General features: G+C 31.8%; 2 protein-coding genes across 4 annotated transcripts in view; one reads left to right on the top strand and one right to left on the bottom strand.

Moving 5' to 3' along the window:
- LOC124365093 (inter-alpha-trypsin inhibitor heavy chain H3-like) overlaps positions 1 to 6,363 on the top strand; it is a 54,371-nt gene extending 48,008 nt beyond the window's left edge. The window contains exon 17 of the mRNA XM_046821032.1: positions 6,195 to 6,363. Coding sequence (XP_046676988.1) covers positions 6,195 to 6,231 — 37 coding nt within the window. The 3' untranslated portion in view covers positions 6,232 to 6,363. The remainder of the gene's footprint in view (positions 1 to 6,194) is intronic.
- A 2,370-nt stretch (positions 6,364 to 8,733) lies between these two features.
- LOC124365073 (inter-alpha-trypsin inhibitor heavy chain H4-like) overlaps positions 8,734 to 16,120 on the bottom strand; it is a 49,482-nt gene continuing 42,095 nt past the window's right edge. For all 3 annotated transcript variants that reach the window (XM_046821004.1, XM_046821012.1, XM_046821021.1), the window contains 5 exons: positions 14,632 to 14,688; positions 12,804 to 12,848; positions 12,056 to 12,165; positions 9,098 to 9,231; positions 8,734 to 8,881 (listed from right to left, as the gene is read on the bottom strand). In XM_046821004.1, the coding sequence (XP_046676960.1) occupies positions 8,845 to 8,881; positions 9,098 to 9,231; positions 12,056 to 12,165; positions 12,804 to 12,848; positions 14,632 to 14,688 (383 nt within the window). In that variant the 3' untranslated portion in view covers positions 8,734 to 8,844. The remainder of the gene's footprint in view (positions 8,882 to 9,097; positions 9,232 to 12,055; positions 12,166 to 12,803; positions 12,849 to 14,631; positions 14,689 to 16,120) is intronic.

The raw sequence follows: 16,120 nt of genomic DNA, 5'->3' as shown, positions 1-16,120 counted from the left end.
ATCCATCAGACTGTTTTTGCGTTTGTTCTGGGTCTTAGTACCATAACTTTGGTATTTAAAACGTATTTACTTAAATAAGATTAGACGGATTCTGCCAATAAAACTGCTAAATAATCACACATCAGAATACTAAATCGTTTAGGCTTAAAAATGCTTAACCCTTTTGATACCGACGTAGTAGTTGGTAGTTACAACACCTGTGTATAATCCTAATGTCAAAGTTTTTTAGATTTAGATTTTTTATTTGATTTTAAATTAAATATGCTTATTATATACATTAGTTACAATATGAGTTTGTTTACAAAGCGAACCAAAGCGAGTTTGGTAATGACTTGCGAACCGGCTATCTGATTAAGGTCCATTTAGAAAGCCACAATTTTCTATGTCTGTCCTGTTTTATGTTTGTTTATGTTCCAATCATTGACAAACATATGGTAGTACTGTTCAAGCCGGTCTTTGTCGCACAAGTTGCGATTACCAACTATAATTCATTAGCAGCTCAGCTCAAGTTACACAGCTATGATTTTGCAAGAATATTTTGGAAGTGTAATGAAGAACACATCTTTTTGGTTCAATAATGTTAGCATTGTTAAACTAAGTTAACGAATCTCACAATGTACAGTCCTACATATAGCCCCCCCCCCACATACAATACGCTACAGACCCTCGCTGACAGTTGAGTCGCGCCTTGACATTTCTGACCATGTCACTAACGCCTCGCAGTGTGCACTTACCAGGCTGAGTGACCATTGCTGAGGGGCACTGCTGACGGTATCTGGCAAGCGTCCGGGCTTTGGGAACGGTAAGTTGGCGTGATTCAGCAATGTATCTCCTTTCCGAGATGCTGTCAATATATTCCCAATTCTACATCGAGTTTTGACGTGACGCATGTTCCGTAAAGCTCTTATTCTGAAAGAGCCGATTTACAGGTATGTTACAGCATTGTTGTCGTGTTACTGTCATTTTACAAGAGTTATTTGAAAAGCAAACAGTTAAAATTAAAATAAGTCTGTTATATTAAATGCATTTTTTAGATATTTAAGATCTTATAACTGTGTTACTCGTGATGTTACACGCGATTCCTATTGAATAACAGGCACGTCATAGGCATGTACATTTTAAATTCCTGTAATAAACACTCCTGAAATTAGGGATGGTCTCCTGGCCCACTTCATAATAATTAGACTTTAAGATTAAAGGGCAATGTTTTTGGACCCTGAAGTAGGATACAGGTTTTGTGAGTACCAATGAAATAAGCAAATTTCTCTGTAAAATTTAATAATATTGGCATGAATAGCCCCAACAATTTCAGAAACACTTGAAATATTTCAAGCCAAAGTGGGCCAGTACCAAGTCCGTCGTAGTAATCTTAGTCAAAACACATAGTACGTAATAAGACGGAACTCAATAATAATTTTGAATCAGAAGTGAACATGTTTATGAAAAGTCATATTTCATTATTCATTGCTAGCGTGTTTAAAAGCAAATAATATATTGTGAATGGCTGTTATTTTAGGTGTAGCGCGTGAAGAAGCATTTCTAACTCTAATCAATTATATTAACACGCTATAGTAGAGTTCGTCTCAAGAAAATATCTTAAACACTCAAATATGGTCTAGAAATTCTTTGGTCAAAAAGCATTTACTTACATTTATAATACTTTACTTCCGGTGTAATATATTTCAGGCTCTGTAGTGTTACTCCGATCAAAAAAAGAATATACATACGTTGGCCTGCAAAATCTACTATCGTCGAAAGCGACTACTCCTGGCCATTAATCTACGAGCTAAGGTATTTCTGATGTCGGTAGTCTGTTGAAGGCATAATATGCATATGTCAAATTTCACCCTTCTAGAACAGTGGGAAGTTGAAAAACTAAAGTGTAGGTTTTCTAAGTTTGCAAACTAATTTCAACCCCTATGGAAGTTTTATCATAATGATAATGATTTCACTTTTCTGTATAAGTCATGCACAGAGGTATACGTGTGCTGAATTTTAATTTTTTTAGGATATCGGACCGTTGGAGAATTAGTGATCAGGGCTTTTCCTTTTATATATAATAGATATATAATTTTATATATAATAAATACTACCAATAGTATTATTAATATAACTGTTTACAAAGCGCCAATGATGAAAAAAGCACAATATTCTACAAAGTTATAAATTGAATTTACCGTATATTATATTAATTCCATTTTATAAAATGGTTATAGTGTCTTTAAAATAGAAAATTCGCCATTTCTTCAAAATCCTACGTAATTATCAAATCTTTGTTACATACATTGTCTCACTTTATTCCAAATATTTTCAAAATTCTCAAATTACTTGATATACGTCTAAGAACTCCAAATATGCAAAAAAATAAAAGTAAATTTAACCAGACAAAATTTCATCAAGATTTATTAATTTGATTTTACATTTAACAAGATTATAAAAGGCTGGAACGTACAGGTAAATATTTTGCTGAAATAGGAAATCAGAGACAATGAAAAACACGGTGGTAGAGTCGTGGGCTGCTAGTCAGCTTTGAAGACACAACATGAATATTGTAACTTAATATAGAGAGATAGGTATGACACGACCAAGAAACAGTAGAAAGGTACAAGTAATGAGTGTTACAACAATGCCGACATCAGAATCGGCTGTTTTGTCCTTTTTTACCTAGGGCCAGTGCAGTCTGCTTGTCCGTGTGCTTTGACCTCACATCTGTTTAATTAAACCTAAGGTATACCTTCAAATAAAACATATTTGTAAAACTTTCAGTAAATAGGAGCTTAATGCCTTCGACAGTATGATTAAAATTTAATAAAACCTGTACAAGTGAAATAAAGGGAATGCTACAACAATCAGCAGCTACCCACGAATTTGCACGCGGTTTCCTATTGAATATAGTCACATCCTTATTAAATGGAATAATAAACATTTCTTTACATTAACCGATGGTCCCTGGAATATATTCCTGATCCGTTTTGAACTTGAAATTTGGGGCTCTGAAGTCTGAGAGTGATGCAGTGTTTATGATGAAATGCAATGAAATAAGCAATTTTTTCTGTAAATATCCATAAACTGTAATTGCTGAGCGTTATCTATCCCTGTCACTAGTGGCGCAGGAAATATTACGTTACTACCTGTCTATATCTCTGCACAGTACCTCGAAAACGAACTGACTTAGAATTTTATATGAAGCTTTATTTATATACAAGCAACACTGAGCTCGATAATGGTGCACATCACTCCATTGGAATTCGCTGACCGTTAGCTAATACTTTTACATTGGCCATGATGGCAACGAATGAATAGCAGAATACAGAATTTAGTAAACAAATTGAGTACAATCACATACGGTTTTAAGATGTGACATATTAACATGCATATAAACTCTTATAGAGTCGAACAAAAATAATATAGTGGAAAGTCACAAGTGTTACAATTTTGTGATAAATTGGATTACAGCACACTCGTTATAGTATTCTCCGGTACTACATTCTCCACACCTCACCGGAACTTTTATTATTTAAACACTGGTATGGTATAGTATCCTCATGTACCGTTTTACTGGCACATGAGGGGTTAGCTTTGAAATTTAAACTTGTGTGAAGGTTCAAAAAGGAAAAGGAAATCTTCTGAAATAAATAAAGTTCAAACTAAAATAAAACTTCTTCTTGAAAATAATTACTGGATTTAAAATTAAAATAAAAACTTCTTGATGACTTTTAAAATTCAAAATTGTAATATATTTGTCACTCAAAAATGTACAAAGTTCTTACAGCTTTGTCTTTTATTCTATTTTCTAAATTCAAAACTTTCACACTCTAATCTGATCTGGCAATTCTTCACTTTAATTTATCTTCAACATTCAATTTTATTTTGTTACTAATTTTCTTTACTTTACTTTAAATATTACTTCTTTTCAGTGTTAGAAAAATAAAGAATTCTTCAGTGTCATAGAATTAAAATTGCTAAAAGCATCCGCAGGTTCTATGACAATTAGCAAGAACAATTCTAAGCACTTTCAAAGACTTTACCCGTTTTTCTTCTGGGCCTACTCCTTCCAACGGTAATCCAGTTACCCCAGAATTACAATTTAATACAATCGGTACACTCCGGTACTATCTTCCGGTACTACATCCTCCACACCTTACCGGAACATTATTATTTAAACACTGGTATGGTATAGTATCCTCCGGTACTACATCCTCCACACCTCACCGGAACTTTTATTATTTAAACACTGGTATGGTATAGTATCCTCCGGTACTACATCCTCCACACCTTACCGGAACTTTATTATTTAAACACTGGTATGGTATAGTATCCTCCGGTACTACATCCTCCACACCTTACCGGAACTTTTATTATTTAAACACTGGTATGGTATAGTATCCTCCGGTACTACATCCTCCACACCTCACCGGAACTTTCATTATTTAAACACTGGTATGGTATAGTATCCACCGGTACTACATCCTCCACACCTCACAGGAACTTTTATTATTTAAACACTGGTATGGATCCCAAATTAAGGAACAAAAATTTGAATGTATTATGTGCACGACATATAAAAAAATTTATTTTGTGCAAGTGACTTCGAATTTTGCATGAAACTTTGATGATGAATGACCATAGAATTTCGCTGAGCGTTATTAAAGTCTATCTCTCAGTAGGCTGCGTTAATTTCTTTTTTATGATTCAAATGAATGTAAAAATGTCTTCTCTGTATGATTGTCTATCGGTATGTCTGTCTGCAGAATATCTTGAAAATGAAATGGGCTATAAACTTAACATTTTGCAAGCAAACCCAACGAAATCTGTTTCGCAACACCAGGTAATATGGCGTACTCCTCCCTTGTATTTAAATGAATGCTTCAATAATAATTTCAGTAACACAGAACTAGGTTGGCTCTGAGTGGAGGATATTAATGTAGTGACTTAGTGGAATCACTAATGATGTATTTTGAATTAAGAATAGTCAAATAAACACTGTTATTTCAGTGTTTATTGACAATTGGTTCAAAAGATAATTCAAATTGCCATTAGCTCTCATTTCAGGTTTAGCGAGTGAAATGGTTTTTGTTACAAATTAATTATATTTCACACGCCATAGTAGAGTTTGCTTTGTTGCCACAATCAGAAAATGTATTCATACTCTGTCCGAGAAGTCTACTTAGTCAAGAAGTATCAACGTTCGGCCTTTGTAAACTTCTTCCGGTATAAGTTATAAGTTCCGGTGACTTAGCAGCGTTTGCATTGTTGATCTGATCACGAAAGTATAGATATACATAGATTTATAAAGTTTACTTAGATGATTAAGCCTCTATCATTGTCGAGGTAATAATATAATTTTTCTAGGTGTTGAAACTTCGTCTTATCCCCTATGGGTGGTTGGTTTTTATAAAATATCTTGTATCTGTCTGCTAAAGGTATACGACACGGGTGTGTTAACTTTCTTGCGGTTAACCCCCCCCCCCCCCCAATTATGGATGGTTGATCTTCATGAAATATTTTCTAACTGCCTGGTAAGAGCAAAAGGCATATTTTAAGTTATATTGTAATAATCTCTCTTATAGTTTTACCAGGGGCTACAAACCCCATTTTAACCCTTTAAATAGTTGATATTCCTTACATAAAAGTAAGCTTTGTTTGTTGAGAACACAAAGACAAATTTTATTTGACGTGTACTTCAAATTTGACTTTTTAGAACATTGGTAAGTTTAATTAAAAATATATCATTCTTCTAGGGATTTTATCGTCATAAACATCTATATTGGTGGTTTATCTTCATTATATATATTATATTAGTTCTGCGGAAGTATGAGACACGTGTGTGTCCAATTTCATCTTTATAGGACATGGAGAAGTTGAGAAACGAAATATAATTCTTTTAGAGGTTACAACCCCATTTCAATCCTTATGGATGTTTGATCTTCATGGAAATAATTTAGTTTATCTATTTAATGTTGCACATATAATATGTGTAACATATATACTCGTAGTTTGTAAGATATCAGGAAGATGGAAAATTAGAGTTGAGTGAGTGGGGTCTTTGACTTTTACATATGGAAATAACATTATTATATTGATTAATGCAGTGAAACAATTGTATTTATTTCAAACTCTAACATTATGTCTGCAAAAAATAATGTTTTGGTTTAATTTTTGAAAGTAATTTTTATATGCTTATTATGTTTCAGCTTTTTGGGAGTGTGCTGTCCTTTACATCTGAACTGAATCAGGACAAAATTTGTTCCTTTTTATTATTATAAGTTAAAGAATAGTCATACATTGCGAAGAAGTGTAAAACATATATGTGTTTCATAACTTATTGGTATTATTAAACACATGTCTTAGTTTCTTTAAAAATGCTGTTTATTATTTTGTCCTAGTTTTATTTTCATGAAATTATAAAACACACTATAGTTAGCTTTTAAGTGTTCTTTTTTCTTTTTCTATTAAGGTTGAAGAGCTTTTAACTAGGTAAGTACTCACCACGTAAATCTTATCAAATTAGAACTTTCCTTGTCTGCAGTCATACTAGATGAGTACTTTCCTTATCAATATTACCTAGTAACCATACTAGGGAAGTATTTAACTTGTTAATATCACCCAGTAGTCATACTATCTTATCCATATCACCTAGTAATCACACTATGTATTTTCCTTTGTGAATATCACCCAGTAGTCATACTATCTTATCCATATCACCTAGTAATCACACTATGTATTTTCCTTTGTTAATATCACCCAGTAGTCATACTATCTTATCCATATCACCTAGTAATCACACTATGTATTTTCCTTTGTGAATATCACCCAGTAGTCATACTATCTTATCCATATCACCTAGTAATCACACTATGTATTTTCCTTTGTTAATATCACCCAGTAGTCATACTATCTTATCCATATCACCTAGTAATCACACTATGTATTTTCCTTTGTCAATATCACCCAGTAGTATTACTAGGTAAGTAAGTACTTACTTTAAGATTTCAAGATGGCAGCTGTTTAAATCTGTGCAAGTTTATCATTTTACTTAGATGGTCGCACAAGAATTCGATAATATACGCAGCGATACGGGTGAACTACAGTATTTGTTCAGTGACTACGCCCAAACATGGTACATTTCAATTTCCAAATAAGTATTTAACTCATTTAAATAATCGTAAGCTAGCTTTCTCAATAATTCTGTAAACATGTTTACAACTGAGGTTGTTTATCGATTTGAACAGATATTTTCCATTTTTACACAATTTAGATTATTTTTACTTAACGTTTTTATGATGTCCATGGTCCAATATAGTGCAGAAGAGTGCATAAAAACTCTTCTGTTCTTAATTAAATACTATTTAAATTACTTTCATTATTTCAAAACGCTAGATAGGTTTCAATATATTTGAAAGGGGTATATTGAAAAGGGTAAATATCACCCTTCATAGTCATTATTTTTCATCTTCAAAACTATTAATGCACTTCCAATTTGAAACATTTTGCGCTGTCAGTCACACATGACATTTACACGGTTCCTATACCACTATCGAAACTGATAGTAAGCAATATTGTATAGTAAGTAACGTTTAAAAGGAAAAACAGATAGACAAGTACCACATTAGGATATTCAGTTTGTGTTAGTAGAACGTTCCCTCTATACAAAGTAATATGTGAGTGATTGTTTTGACGATTTTCCTCTGAAGCACCTATATCGCCGGAGCAATCGTCAGCAGCGCATTAATTTAACAACTGTTTCTCAACATGAGATCGTGAAACAGTTACGGTAACAATCTTACTTGTAACGAGTTAAAAGCAACTTTCCATAGAGTGCTCTCGCGTACAAAAACTGTCTACAACTCTATCAGGAAACGCGTCATTAACACTGTTTTGTTTAATAAAACTAGGTACACAACCCCGGAGGACGATATAAATGCATTGTCTTGGTTGGTGTCATTAGCAAGAATAACAGTGTGATCAACCATAAATATAATATTATAGATCACTCAAAACAAAAACAATTAATTCTTCTTTCGAATGACAAAAGTGAGCGTTCTACTATACTGATACACTTTATCTAAACAGTTTTGTATGTATTTGCCTATTATTTACCTTTTTATTCCTAGAGCTACAAAGTAATGATATGAATATATAAACGTTAGATAGGTTTCAATATATTTGAAAGGGGTATATTGAAAAGGGTAAATATCACCCTTCATAGTCATTATTTTTCATCTTCAAAACTATTAAATGCACTTCCAATTTGAAACATTTTACGCTGTCAGTCACACATGACATTTACATAATCATAAACATAAGTAGGTTATAAATACTACTAAATGTTAATAATACAATATTTTTCCAAATTATTAATACGATACTTGTGGAGTCACCTGATGGTGAAACCTCTGGTTTCGAAAGGCCTCGTCCAAAAAGTAACAATTTTGGAAAAGTATTGTATTATTTACATTTAGTAGTATTTATAAGTCTTTTCCAATTGCTCCAAGAGTCTTAAATAAGTAGGTTACCCCTTCCCATTAAAAGTAAACAAGGAAATGGGCTGGCGATATAAAATGGAATTGAGGATAGAGATACAATAACGATGAAACGATAATAGTTCATATGGAATTACATTTATGCTCGATTATGCAGTAGTTTTGCCTGGATGACCACTACATAGATCAATAACATCGGTATATGTACTATGATCAGCACAAAGCACAGGAAATGTTAATAATATTCTGACAAGATGTAAACATTACTTTATTATTACTAATATAATGTTAAAATACTAGACATTTGTAAATAGATAATGATGCAAATTCCAGATGAGCACACTAGAAGAATGAATCTACTTCAAGCAATACCTTGTGGGCAGCACACGCCCAAGAAGCTGAAATAAAAAAAAACATTACAAATTGAAATGAAATTAACATTATCGCTTAATACTACAAATACGTTCAGACAATTGAAGTATCGCAAGCAGTTTAAAACGCGTAATGTATAACGTTTGCTGTACATGTTAATCACGTCTTTCAAATAAAGGATTTGTCCTAACTTGTAAGTAAGTTATAAGTAAATAATAAGTAATAGTAAGTAATATACATACTCCCCAGGGATTGTACATTGGAGAGGCAAAAAGTATTCGACTCCATACTGTAAGATATCGAGAGCACAATACTGGATGTGATGACAATCTCCAACCAAGCCCATCACGGAACATGTTCCAAAAGATAAGTCAGTCTGCAACAAGATTCATTCATTACAGAGATACACCGAGCACGTTTACTCAACTGATAACAAATATAAAATATTACAACGCTACAGTACACAATCATATCCGTGAATTTAAATATAACGGTTTGAGTACAAAATCGATCGCAAATAGTACGTTAGCTAATTGTTCTTCAGATAACAGCTAATTTCGTGATTAGCAGTATTTATGTACCTTGGTCTTAGAGAATATACAGTGTATACATAAAGTATAATATATGACAAATTCTGCCCTTATTCGTGGGAGAATTAATTGTTAATTTTTAGTGCACGCCCATAAAATAAGTTACTTTTACTGTAGCTTGTTTTGGGTGTTGGCATCCACATCTTAGATTTAATCATAATAGTACATACAACTACAAAGTATAGAATCATAAGCATCATTTAAAATATTATTTTTATTTTGAATCCAATGATAAAATTTTTGTTCAATCTCTTTATCTTTTAAAAGATATGTAAATTTTAAACAAAATATAACTTTTTAGTTTTTAGTGTTTTACTATCCATAGTTTAGTTATTATGCCTATTCAACTTTAAAAACGTTTAGTGCTTAAATTGAATAAGAGAAAAACTATGAAAGTGTAAATCTAATAACTGTTTTAAAGTTCGGACGGACTGTATAAAACTTTTTACAACTGCTAATGAACTAAATAGCAAATTATTACTTCAATAAAAGATTACATTTAGCTACCTATTATATAACTATAAATTAACATAAGTTAACTAAATACCTGGTGAAAATACAGTTAGAATTAATATAAAAATAGTAGTAACAATTTTGGTCATTAAAATTAATTAAATATAGAGTAGATTAAATTATTATGTAAGTTCATTCACCTTATTATTGGATTTACTTCGTATCACTATCAGTTTATTTCTGAGAATCTGACGGTCCCCGAAGGCCTAATAAAACAAGAGCATCTCTCTCTTAGATGTACGACTATATTCTCGGACGCGGAAGTCCTTGGAGTCGCGTTCGATTCCTTGTCTGATGTTAGGATTTTTGCTGCCTGATGTACACTTAAATAAGAGCTACTGGTGTATGATTAAGCTGGCAAGGACCGCACACCTTAAATTGACAGTATTGGTTAGGGTGGAAATTGATGGGATCAGTATAAAATGCTGTTTGTTTGTAAAAGTTATGAATAACATTTAAACCAAAATAACACCAAACAATGACTATGCTTGTGTTAAAACCACCACGTAAAGGGAAAAATCCTGAATATAAATTAACTTTGTTCAAAACTGATACAAAAATCATTATTTTCAAACTTTTTTATTGCTGGTGTAATTACATTTTGTATTTATCATTTATACATAAAATTAAGTATTTTTCTCTTGAATTTTAGTACAACACAGAGTGACAGTTCTTGATGTTCCTGAAAGTTTTGTATACACGGATATAACAGGTTTTGAAACTGGACGACTCAATTGATTTCGGGGACTTAATGCCATGAGAATGCAATTCTACAGACATAAAAAGTTATACAATATTACAGCTCAAACTATATTTTGTGTACCTAACACAGCTTGTAACATTCCCATACAGAACTGTAGTATTTTGTGTACCTAACACAGCTTGTAATATTCCCATACAGAACTGTAGTATTTTTGTAGTATTTTGTGTACCTAACACAGCTTGTAATATTCCCATAGAGAAATGTAGTATTTTGGGAACATACAGAATAAAGCACAGTAGATGAGCAATTTTCTTATTAAAATGCTGCGTTTTTATTAAGAATTTGACTCAAATTATTTTCAATATCGACTAGTTGTTATCTTGTATTTTGAGATTTATATCCTATTCGTATTGATATTGAAAATCATGTAAAATGCAAAAGGAAATTTTGTAGGAGCAAATGTTATTTCAAAGCAAAACTTGTGTATAGTTCCTCAGTTTAGAAAAGTAATGAAAGATTGTCTATATTGAACAAATTGTGAAATGTACTGCCTTTAGCCAAAATATTACCACCAAGGTCGAAATAAAAAAATCATAATAAAGAATACAATTACTGTAAATACTGACTAGTTCCCGTAAACTAAATAAAACTGATTTTTGCCTATTAAATCTAACCCATAGCTATTTATATCTGTACAATTTTAAACCTGCATGATTCATAAAATTCAAAATTTTTGAAATTTCAAATTATAAAAGGTTATTGAATAGGTATAACATTTGGCTAAAGCGGTTGCAATAAAGGGTGCGGGAAAATGTTTTTTTTTTTAATGTCGAATATTTTGGCCTGCCCAAACACCGAATTAAAATTTGTCCTAATATATACAGCCTATAGTAAATAGTAACTTAATTTTAATATTTTTTGACATTTTAAGCAATTATGTAAAAAGTAATAATTGAAATTTACAGTTATTATAGAAAGGGGTGCATTACTGACATTGTTTGTTGCATGGTTTTTATTAAATTACTCACCTGTTCAGAAAGGGGATATTTTTTTTAGTTTTTCCAATCAAGAACATCCTGTTGGGTATAATAGTATTTTTTCCATTTATTATAAGATGTGTTAAATTTTAAGTAGACCCATTCCTTTCGCATTGAGTTTTGCAACCCTATCGTTTATTGTTTCAAAAAATTCGCCCATGTAACCTAATTACAATAAAGGAAGAAACAAAATAACATACACAAATGTTGGATGTTTACTTCAGGTTTCGTATATGCTCATATTCTTTAGTTCAGTTAGAATCAAGAAAAGTATACATTATAAACAAGTATTCGTTGCAATCCTATGAATTATATGTATTGTAATTCATACAATGAAAAACTGACCATATTTCTTACCTGATTTAAGCCAAGGATGAACACCCTTCCTTTTACTGGGACCCTGGTAAGGTTTGTGGAGAGAGGATGGAGCCATTTGATATCATCCAAGCTGATCTTTCTTATAATATCTGAATCAAATTGATTGAATTACTTATTATTAGTTTATTAATACTACCTAATATAATAATAAGTATCTACTAGTCGTAGGTTATAAGTCAAATGTACGAAAAGTAACAAGTTATGAACCGACCGGCCCGTAGCTTTAGAAGGGGGATTTTCAAGCCAGAGTAGCAAGCCTGTCCGCGGCTATTACGAGGCTGAGTAAACTCATTAATGAAGTCCGGAACGAAAGATTCTAGTTATTTATAACTAGAGCATTCTAATGAAAAATTCTGACGTGAATATTCTAAATTAATTGTTTTCGAATTTTAAAAGTTTTCATTTTTTAAATAAGATATATTAATAATTGTTAAAGTAATTTTGTGAAAAGTAATATCCTTTTACACATAATTTTAACTGAATTAACTATAATTTTTGTACGAGATTTTTGTGCAAATAAGGATTTGGATCCCTGAAATTTATCCCTTGGACAAGTACATTCTTAAGTTTAATATATTACTTACTTGATGTAAAACAAACTTTCGTACATTTCTATCAGAGCTAGAGATCACGAATAAATCGTATATTCTCCAATTTACGCTCTACAAAGCTGTACAAACATTTAAAACACAATCAAAATTCTAAGAGGAAAACTAAAAGAACTCACCGTTCTCAGGCCAGTAGGGCTGACCCCAGACAGGATGGATGTATCCTGTCAAACAGTGATGGTGATGTAAAATTTTTTATTCGACTAATAATAAGTCACCTTACATAACTCTATGTCTAAGGGGGAGAACTAGATAATCTCAATCAGCTAGACAATATCAGAGTGCAATGGTCTCGACACACTGAAGTAGTAGTTAATTCATTTATGTACTTTACCCTCAGCTCTTCATGACAGCTGAACAAACTAAAATACTCCTTGTCGTTGGAAAAGGAAATTAATTAATAATTTTACTATATAGTATTTAAAATTATGTAATTTATTTTAAACTTATTCTAAACATAATGTCTCAAAATAAAATTAAAACTATTTGAAAATGATAATATATTTACATATGGTTTGTGTATTATCAATCTGTAAGATGTTTATGTTGTATAATTTTAATTGATTAGCTTAACGTTTAAAGAAGCTTTGAGTTTTTAAGATTCCAATTCATGAAATATAACCAAATCCTACTCAATATTATAGATAACATTATTTGGAACTAAAATATGCATACATATCGTAGGCATACAAAAATATTATGATCTAGTACTTTTCCTGTAAAACCCTTCACATTTGTTACAACCCCCTCCACATGGAGGGTAAATGTTTAGTCCTAAAGTGTACACAAACACACTGTTTAAGGGGTATTGATATTTCTATCTTAACCATGCGAAATTTGACATTTTCCGGTAAATGTCCTGTTAAACATACAGCTTTTAAATAAAAATCATATGGGATTACATAGTTTTAACAACCTGGTAAAGTTTTTTATTTGATTATTTTGAAATTCATCAATTTTTTCTTACGAGTAAAAATAAGGTTTTTATAAAGAATAATTTCTATAAACAAATGTTGTTGAATTTTTCAGAATTAAAGTTGGTCTCCCATATTACCCACAGCTTAGTTAATGATGTAAACCCCACTCAAAGTGAACTGAATAGCATGCACATAAAGCAAAAAATACAGTTTTTTGGGGGAAATCGCGTTTGAAGTTTGCCTATGTAATATAAGGTAAGACACTGAGTGGCAAGACATTTTATTTACTCATTTAAAAATAAGCCTGGTCCATAGTCTGAACTGGCCTCCTTTTCCTGGTCTTCCCTTTTCCGCTTCAACTGCTCTTTGTTGCTTCAGATACTGCTGATTCGGCTTTGAAAACTTTGTAGTGATCAATTGTTTTCAGGCCTGCAATTGTATAAGAGCTTATCCATAAATCTTCAAAACAGTGCTCTATCTAAATCTTTTTCAAAATGTCACCACAGTGTCAGCTACCCCTAATTTTAACTCGTTCAAACTTAGTTTTTAAAAATATAAGCAAGAATATAATGACTGGTAGTATTTATCTCACATCATTTGTTTGTAAATAAGATAATAGGAATAAGTCAGTTTAGCCAACATTGCTCTCAATAATAGAAAACAAAACTTGTAGTCTCCTTCTATTTTGTCATATAGTATTATACACACTTTATGAAACTGAGCTCTGTGGACAAATACAGGCCGAAAAGATCTAGGTATATAAATTATGTATTTATTCGGAATAATATGCTAAACATATTAGAAAATTTCAAAAATTTACTTTTGAGATTTTAGCATTACTCTCTTAAAGCAAACTGCCCCAAAACATTTTGATATACTAACAAATACATGTAAGCAGACGTACATGTGTTTCTACCAGAGTTAGACGTAACGAATTATCTTATATTCTCCCCATTTGCACTATGCACAGCAAGTTATTCATTTAAAACGCATCAACAATACTCTAAGATAAAAACAATAGGAAACTCACGCCCACTTTCTGGAGCTGGTGGCCAACGGGGCGGAGGTACTGTAGAAGAGTAGTCTTCTGCCAAAGAATAAAAAATTGTTATGATTTATAATGATTGCCAATCGACTAATAATAACTTAACTCATATTTCTGTCTATTCATAGGCGTGTACCAAATTATTAGTTGTATAAATTAAAATTAAATTATATAAATAATAATTATGATTTTCTATTTGTACGATAATGAAGAAGAGGATCATTTTTACGCTCAATAAGTGTATATGTACTATTATATATACAATTAAATAGAGTTGACTAGACCACTTGGGCCACTCATTGAAGCGGTACAATAAGTGAAGATAGATTATCCGTTTCAACTGCACTCCTCCCCCTAAGAATTGATAAAATTATTTTTAACTCCTAAACAAATATGAAAGTGGTATTTTTGGGGGAGTGGGGGTGAGTGGTGTTTGGGAAGTTTTTAAATGTAATGGTGCGGCGCGGCGTGTGGTACCTCATTTTAAATATCTCTTGACACAAGTCATTAAAAACAATGTTCAATATATCTTCCTGTAAATGTACAGAATGTTAAAATAAATCTCCAAAAGAATTGCTTTAAGAGGAATTATTTATTTTTTCTTTATTGATCAATTCATGAAACTCCAAATCCTACACAAATAAATTGAAGACATACCCTTCCAAAAAGATAACTAAGTAAGTTCAGTTTCTAAACAGTTTTGACATTTAAAAATTCTTTACTTTTTAAAATTAAAAATTGTTATAACTAAATAATATTAAATAAACTCATGCGGTTTATTTAACCTTGTCACCAGTTTAAAGCTTTAATTAAGTGGTTTCGTTGTGCAGACAAAAATAACAATTTCAATTGATTTACTCCAAGTTTGTTCAAACAATCTTATCCAAATAATCAACACTCTTTAATAAATCTCCTTAAAAGCGTATAATTTTTGTAGGTCCTCACACTCTTATCATCCTCTAATACGAAGCCCACTAGCCCAGTGTCGATGTCTGTCGATGAGTATGCTGGGAAATTTGCTTTATCTTCATGTTCTTGTGCTTTTATCTTCTCTGGAATTCGACCGTCAACCTTTGTCAGCTGATGTTTTTTATTCTTCTGGTAAACAATAACTATAATGCACGTTTTTTTCATTGTTATACAGCGTAACATGGTGTAATAATTTTGAAATAGTCAATTCAGTGCCACATAAGCAAAAAAAATAGCTAGGAAACGTTTATAAAAAACTTACTCACCGTAAAATTTCTGTAATTTTGTTACGTTTGTAATTTTATTTAGAAAATTGTTTAAATGGCTTAAACCAGTACATAGGCGTATGATATGTTGATGGTTTTCATTGAGTGTTATCAAAACTTGACTGCAGCTGGTGCATTGTACACTAAACGCTTCCCTGAAAGATTGCAAGGCCAGTTAGGAGTGAAAAATCTGCCGAGGGTGCTGTACAACACCTACAAGACCAAGCCGAAGAAGTGCT

This window comes from Homalodisca vitripennis, chromosome 1 (genome assembly GCF_021130785.1).
Source record: "Homalodisca vitripennis isolate AUS2020 chromosome 1, UT_GWSS_2.1, whole genome shotgun sequence".
NCBI classification, from domain to species: domain Eukaryota; kingdom Metazoa; phylum Arthropoda; class Insecta; order Hemiptera; family Cicadellidae; genus Homalodisca; species Homalodisca vitripennis.
This window is presented reverse-complemented; position numbering and strand designations above follow the sequence as displayed.